At 37.8% G+C, this 7,870-nt stretch overlaps 1 protein-coding gene across 1 annotated transcript; it reads left to right on the forward strand.

The window, feature by feature from the left end:
* Window positions 1-4,576, forward strand: LOC104286187 (cytochrome c-type heme lyase). Its single transcript, XM_009884754.1, has 6 exons — window positions 1-126; window positions 845-993; window positions 1,585-1,733; window positions 2,885-3,004; window positions 3,823-3,909; window positions 4,166-4,576. The coding sequence occupies exons 1-6, from the start codon at window positions 12-14 to the stop codon at window positions 4,362-4,364; spliced, it is 819 nt and encodes a 272-aa protein (XP_009883056.1). The 5' UTR covers window positions 1-11; the 3' UTR covers window positions 4,365-4,576.
* The last annotated feature ends 3,294 nt before the right edge of the window (window positions 4,577-7,870 follow it).

Consider the following 7,870-nt stretch of genomic DNA (forward strand, 5'->3'; position numbering starts at 1 on the left):
GGGCAAAAGCCATGGGTCTGTCTGCGTCCTCCCCGGCTGCTGCGGGTCAGTCGCCAAATGCGCCCAAGCAACATCACACGGCGTCTCTGCCTTCAGAATGTCCTATGCACCAGGAAAAAATGAGTGGTAATTGTTCTTGAAACTTAAATGAAATAAACTCTTTACACGGAAAACGATTGACAAATACTTGAAAAAAAAACCCAAACACGATTCTGCAAATAAAAATTTGAGTTTCCCCTTTAGCAAAAATAGGTTTCATGAAAAGGAGTCAGATGTTCACCAGAACAACATGCAAGCTGTTCTGTCTATAGAGACAGTAGGTGCTTGCTGTAGAACCTGTGGGTTGCTCCCAGTTGTCATGTTTCACAAGGGTCCTGCAAATCTGTTCCCATCGAGTGGTACACACACAAAGGGTCAGGGAGGTGCAGGGGCCCCTACAAAAGTGGTAACTGGGAGCAGGTGGTTGTTGCTGGAGAACACACATCTGGAAAAGGGCAGCAGAAGGGTGGGATAAGATGAATGTCTGGAGAAGAACATCAGCTCTTCCATTAACACAATCAACACATGTTGGATTAAGGTTGCTGTGGAAATCTTAGCTACGGACAGTTCAGTGTAGGGGTGGGGAATGAGCATTCAAGGACTACATAAGAATTTTAGGTCTTACCATGGTGCTGGGTCCTAAAATAGGCAGGAAAGAGAATGGTTAAAACAGCTGCCAAGTGCAGAAGAAAAAGTGAAATACCGGTTTCTATTTACGTCAACTGCTCATTCAGTGAACTGTTCCCCACTCCTGTCATGTCACCATTTTATAGCAAAAGATAAACTATTTTTTCCTGTTTCTCAGGTTGTCCAATGCACATGAAGACTCCTGATCACAGAACTGAGAACACAGATGATGTTCCTGCACATCAGGAAAGAGCGTATGAATTTGTAGCATGTCCGGTGACATCTGGTGCATCTCAAGTGAAAGATGACATAGATCCTAGCAACATGGTAACTTTTGCTTAGTTCAGATGTTTTCTTCAGTTTTGTTTCTCCTGAAATACTATCCCCAAAATGTAAATAGTGATACTGTCGAAGGTGGAAACTTTGTCAGTTAGAGTTATTTTTTAATTTTTAAGACTGCTTTTTCTCATTTTGTATGCAAATATTTCTATTTAACCACATGACATCTTATTTAACATTCTCTTATTCAAATGTACATCTTTTTGGTAGAAGATGTTTTTTCAGTTTGTAAGTATCTTTTGGTGTGGATTTCTCTTTGTTAGTTATATGCATGGTCTTTATGCTATATTAGTGGTTTCTAGGTTCTGTGCAAAAGTAGTACGGGTAAATTCTGATCCGGATCTCTCCAAGATTTCCTCTGATTTACAAAAAGCACTGCTGTTTTGAAAGTTGAAGCTTAGGCAAAAGGGACATTAGTCTTCAGATGATAAAGTTGTGCAAAGAGCTTTACTGCAAAAGAGAAAGATATGGACTGAAGGCTGAACTTCTTGATCTGTGTAGCAGCTGATTAATTAGGCTCTGATTTTTCTTGAACACTGTTCCTGCTCTAGTTTGTTGTTGATTCTTCTTGTTTTCTAGATGCCTCCTCCTAATCAGCAGCCATCCCCAGATCAACCGTTTCCATTGTCAACTGTTAGAGAAGAATCTTCCATTCCTAGAGCGCATTCTGACAAGAAATGGGTCTACCCTTCAGAGCAAATGTTCTGGAATGCTATGCTAAGAAAAGGGTAAATACACTTTGAATTATCAGATGGAATCTTGAGGGTCTGAAATTCACGAAGGAGTATCATTATTTATTATTCATCAATATTATTTAAGAGTTTGTGGGCTCTAAGCAGGAAATAATTAACTAGCTCTTTAAAAAAATTACTATTTTCATAAAGAGCTTTATTTTAAAGGATGAGATGGTGACAAAGGCCTTGTCTCCTAGTGATCAGCAAGATGATAGGGAATGTCAGGCAACTGCCACTAGCTCAGAAAATTTTCTTAAAAGTCAGCCCATAGGCACAGATAAACGTTGCACGATTGCCAGCTTTCAAACTCAATTGTCTTCATGCTGATGCTATAAACTGGTAGTAGAAGTTCTATGATTGTGAGAACATCTAACTTGAGTTTGCAAAATGTCTGAAAATGTGAGAATTGTTTGACAAGTAGGTGTTTTCAGTCTACAAAAATTCAGTGTAGGCAAGATCTAAGTGAGTGATAGATGTGTCCTGTGGCCTAAAAAACCTTCTGTCCTGCTGTTTCCCCATTCTTTTGTAATTATTTGTTTGTCATTCTCAAACAGATCAACTTTTAAGTCAGTTACTATTAAAACAACAGTAATTCTTTGTTCTACATACCAATATTGTTCTTAAGACAGTATGTCTTAAGCAGTCTATATTGAACACACAAGTTCTGATCCTGTAAACACTTAAATGTGTTCAATGTCGTGCCTGTTGAAAAGGAAGCGCACGCATAGTCACAGTGCAGGGTCAGAGAGATGAAAGGCATTTCTAAGCCTATGCAAAATGTGTTAAATACAGGAATTCTGTGCATTAGGAATGCAAGTGGTATTTTTTCTAAACATTTTTACAAATACTGTGGATGTACGGATGTTTGCACACTCGGATAACTTTCTGGTCCAGTTAAGCTGTTAAATTAGCCAACTAGAATTTGTGGATCTCTTTGATGATAACTTCGATAACTACACTTTTACACAGAAAATGAAGTGGTTCTCAAGATGCTTAAGCAGATGAACCAGAAGTTTCCATGCTTGCTTTGTGTCTTTGCATAAAACCTTAGATCTCTTGATTCAAAAGACCATCAGGTAAACTGAGGAAGGTGGAGTAGTTACACTGTAATGCTTAGAAACAGTTTTCAAATTCTTATTTTTTAGGTGGAGGTGGAAAGATGATGACATAACAGGTGAAGACATGACCAATATCATTAAGATTCACAACCAAAATAATGAGCAAGCTTGGAAGGAGATTTTGAAGTGGGAAGCTCTTCATGCTGGGTACATACATATGAAATGAAAAGCAAATCCTTTGGTTTAGCTCTTGCTTTTGTAATTCTTTTAAAGTATAGAATGTCTCTTTAGTTTTTGCAGAAATATTCTGGTGCTGATATGTCCCAAAAGTTACAGTCTTGTAGGAGCCTGCATTTTGATTAGTATGGAGAAAGTTTATCCAGAAGAGCTTAACTAGAACTGAATAATTACTATGTTGATAAAACTCATGAGCATTTTGGTGGTGTGTGTATAATGTGGATTTGGAGAAATTAACTTCTTATTTTATCTGTTTGGGAATTATTTAATGGAAATGTTTATGTTATGAAAAAGATAAGAGATGTAAAAGACTAAGATTGACTGGTGTAAAACAAACTCTGTCACTTTTTAGGTCAGTATAGTCCCTGTTCCTAGAAGAGAGAAACCAGTTAAGCATTCTGTATGTAGAAATTGTTCTCTGAAATTCCATGACCTTTGTTACACAGTAGTTTGGATTACAGTTTTCTATTCTTTAATCCATTAAATACGTGGATTAGATTTGCTGCGAACTGCTCTGTTGCTAAGTTAGAACAATGTTGTGGAGCATATCAAAGGTACTTTGTCATACCAGCAAGTGCTGTCAGCAGCTTGGGAACTTTTCAAACCTTTAAAAAAAAAAAAAAAAAAAAAAAAGCTGGTTTAGATCAATTGTAGTTCATTTTTTACTGTTGCTCTTTCTCTTACTCATTTTTTCTATTACTAAAACAAATTACCATATTGGTTTAAACACTTAAAACAAGACTGTTTTAAAAGGTAAAAGCTACTTTCTTTTTTAATTGTTTGCACAGGGAATGTCCATGTGGACCGTCACTGATGCGGTTTGGAGGCAAAGCAAAGGAATATTCACCAAGAGCCAGAATACGTTCATGGATGGGGTACGTGGGCAGGAAAGAAGGTCTTCCAGTGAGGTGGGAGGGTAGGGAGACGTGTCTGAAAACATGGTGTAGAATTGATTTTAAGATGTTCCAGAACTGGAGTTGCAAGTTATAATTACCAGAAGATAAAAGTACTAGTGGGGATCTTACGCCAGTATCTGGATAAATAAATATTCTTAAATAAGACTTCCGCTCCCTCTCCCAGGTTCATAGTATCCATTAAAATATGCCTATGATCTGTTATCTGTCTTTCCAGATATGAACTTCCCTTTGACAGACATGATTGGATTGTTGACCGATGCGGAAAAGAAGTGCGATACGTTATTGATTACTATGATGGTGGAGCAGTAGATAAGAACTACCAGTTCACTATCCTGGATGTTCGCCCTGCATTTGATTCTCTCTCGGCTGTATGGGACAGAATGAAGGTAGCTTGGTGGCGGTGGACTTCATAACTATTCCTGTGGTGTGTAGTCGAAAAGTAAACCACTTTCCTCCTAGACGAAGGATAAGTGAATAGTAGGACTTGAAACAGAAGTTCACTGCAACTGTCATTATTTTCATCATCACCACTGTTCTTTGGGGTGGGAAGGGAGGATGGGGAGATCTGTTGTGAAGTACACTGGTGCTTTATGGTGTTTTGAGTTAAATAATAAAGTTATAGTAGCAAAACCATTTATATTAATTTCCTTAAGAGCTGGAAAATCTTTTCTTATTTTGTCACAGATTCTGCGTAAGCTTGCCTTCTTTTAATTTCTTGACTCCAGAGCTGCACCAAATACATTGGGTTTCTGATTCTGACTGGAGTTTTGAGTATGCTTAAATAGTGAAAACTGGAAATCTCATTAATGTTTTCATATAGTTCCAGTGTTTGGATACTTTAGATGATGAATAAAGGGTAAAAGATCTGGACTGTTTCAAATGGCATGTGTTATTAACTATATAAACCCATGTATTTGTTTTCACATGGGCACTTTACCTGTTCAAATACATGCTTCCTCAGAAAACTTTTGTCAAGTTTATTCTGTTAAAGGAGGTAAGTGTAGTATGAGCGTTTTTACAGGTATGTTGAGTTGAAAATGAAGAGAACACACTCATGCCTTAATCTGCAAGTTATCTTTGAACATCTGTTAGAAGCAGGAAATGAGTGTCAGTTACTTCTAAAACATTTCTAAAAGGAGATAAAATTGATATTTAATGGCTATTTATTTGAGTATTTAAAAGGTTTGTTTTCTGATGTAAGAAAACTATATTCTTTTAGTATTTTCATGTCCTTAATATGCATCTCAAGTAATGCATTCAGGAGAGAATTAAGCCTTGTTTAAAGAAACTCATGCAGTGTGTCTGTATTTTGCATCTTGGCTTTATCAACTGTACTGTAGCAGGTGTTTTTTGTTTTTTATAATACAGAATCGCACAAGGTTGTATGACTACGCAGTCATACACATTTCTGCATAGTGATGCATATTACAGATTTGTATATAATTTGGCTAAAAGGGTATCAAAAGTGCCAAGAAATAAGGTGGTTGTGTTTTCCAAGAGTGATGCATGTTAATGCTGATCTGATAATTGTGCTTAATAAGGGAAACTAACTTTTTTTTTTTTTTAAGTCTTCCACTGTAATGGCTTTAAATTTGCATGGCTTGGTAAATTTCAGATGCCACATACCCCTAAATTTAAATTATTCCTCCCTTTCAGCATATATTACTCTGGAGAATGAGTCCTCCATGCAAAACACTTGGGAATGGAAGGAATAAGAGAGTATCACATTGTAGCTTCTCAAATGGGAGAAGCTTCCTTCATGAAACTTCACAACCTTAGCTGGGAGCCAGTTGTACATTCATTTTTTGAAAGTAGCTATTTTTAACTGACATTGGAAGCTTTTTTTTTTTTTCCCCCTGTCTGAGGGCAAAACCCCTCAATGTTTCAGTCAAGTAAATTCCCCTTTAGGAAAAAAAACCTCAGGGAAGCTGCCATGGTTCCCACTTCAGAGGCAACTGTCCTGCATGGTAGGAATAAATATTACCCAGAAGTCCAGAATCCCAAGAAAAAAACACTCTCTTACCCCTATCCACTTTCCTCATTCCTTTTCACCCTTTTAGTGATTTTTATATATATACATAAAAAAATGAGAAATAGTTTTGGGCAAAAAAATAATAATCTCCATCTGAGCAGGCAATGTATATATGAGATTTATGAGAAGTCTGTGAGCTTGTATGAAGCATATCTGATAATGAAAGAGCTGCTCCTCTCTGTTCTAACAGCGAAGACTGAGGCTTACTTTTTGCAGTGAGTTTTTTTGGTTGGTTTATGTATATACGTTTGGTAACTTGATATACGCAGAGTTCTGTATTTCTCACAACTAAATATGGGAAAGGTGCACCAATGTAAGGAGTGCTTCAGAAGCTTCAAAAGAGCGAGTTTGCGTTGTTGGTTTCAGAAGTGTGATGTTGAGTGCATTATGGAAATTGTAAGTGCTGCTAAATCTGGTGAAAACTGTCACATGCCACTTCATGCGTTTACCGTCTTCTGTTATGTTCCATCTCGCATAAATTCAAAATTGTTCCTTTCTGTGCTACTGTTAATGAAATGTACTACTTTGTCATCAAACAAAAAGGAGAATCAAATAAATATACTTTTCTTAACTTTGGTATTTGGTGATCATATTTTTAGCTGTAAAAATTACTAAGATGAACTTTTGCATGTGTCATAGAGATTATAGTCTAATACAACTAATCACATCTTTGAATACATACTACTCATTTATTTAGGTGAATACAGAACCAAAAACCAAGGACTAAATTCAAGTCTCTGCCAACTAAACCAGCAGCTCTCAGAATAACAACAAAATGACAACAAATGTATTCATCCTGAGTCTGGCTAACTTCTGAAAAGAGGAGGGCAAGGATTTTGGTTTTTGGTTTTAAATAATCCTTGAAGTGTAAATGAAAATCACTTCTAAGGAGTAAGACTTAAGGAAGTAAACATGGAGTTTTCTCTTTTAGGTTTGGGTTACTTTATGCATAGTGTTGGCAGTTTGCTATTTCTCAGAAGATGGATGCCAGAGTGATTAGAATTCTAATGTAAACTTGAAAAACAGTGATTTAAATTGATGTTTTTTACCCTTTGGGAGGATGTTTTAACTGTAAAACTTGTTTATGCTAGATGAAAGGGGGGGAGGTGGTGTATGCATAAATAAATACATTCATATCCTTTCTTTGTCAGTACAGAAAGGTACGAGAGTTCACAAAGCTCCAAAAAGTGGAGAAGTATCCTGATGAGGCCCTCCAGGGAATTCTGCAGCAGCATCAGGTTCCCAGTCCCAGTCAGGCCGAAACAGAAGTTTGGAATCCAGCATCTCAAACCAGGTTAACCTTGTGCACATGCAAAAGGGGAAATGCAGGCGCTGTCACTAAAGCAGGGCCACTTTTTAAATCAGTTGTGTGTTTAGGTATTGAAAATTCACTTATGTTCTGCTTTACCCTGTCAGAGCCCTGCTTGACCTACTGTGTTTGACTCTTGCAGTTAAAACAAGTTAGGAGAGTACTCCTCATCTGCAGCTGAAGATGTGTTCTTCAAGGATATTACGGTGCTCAGAAACTGCAATCTCTGTGACTGATCGATGGAAAATGACTGAGGCATAACACTCCGATGGTAATCGGGTCTTGGGTCATATATATGTAGTCAGGAGTGGTACTGATCTTTGTTACCTGGAGCAGGAGACCATTCTGCATTCAAATACCTGGTTTTGGCTTCTTGCTGTTGCATCGCTTCAGGCAGCCACTGACAACCCTGCAGTTAGGGTGCCTGCCACCATGTTGCCAGTCCAGTGGGGCACCGAATGTGTGGTTGCTGTGCCTACAACACCCTCCCTGCTCAGTAACATTGGCCCATCTCTCTGCTCTTCTGCAGTACGCCCCGTTAGTATCTGGCCAACATGAGTGCCCTGTAATTAGGAAGT

The sequence above is a fragment of the Charadrius vociferus genome, unplaced genomic scaffold (assembly GCF_000708025.1).
Source record: "Charadrius vociferus isolate BGI_N301 unplaced genomic scaffold, ASM70802v2 scaffold163, whole genome shotgun sequence".
NCBI classification, from domain to species: Eukaryota; Metazoa; Chordata; class Aves; order Charadriiformes; family Charadriidae; genus Charadrius; species Charadrius vociferus.

Coding starts and splice junctions, on each gene's coding strand:
- LOC104286187 (XM_009884754.1), top strand. CDS start 12: ATGGGTCTGTCTGCGTCCTCCCCGGCTGCTGCGGGTCAGTCGCCAAAT. Junction 1,734..2,884: donor AATGCTATGCTAAGAAAAGG/GTAAATACACTT, acceptor CTTATTTTTTAG/GTGGAGGTGGAAAGATGATG. Junction 3,910..4,165: donor AGAATACGTTCATGGATGGG/GTACGTGGGCAG, acceptor CTGTCTTTCCAG/ATATGAACTTCCCTTTGACA.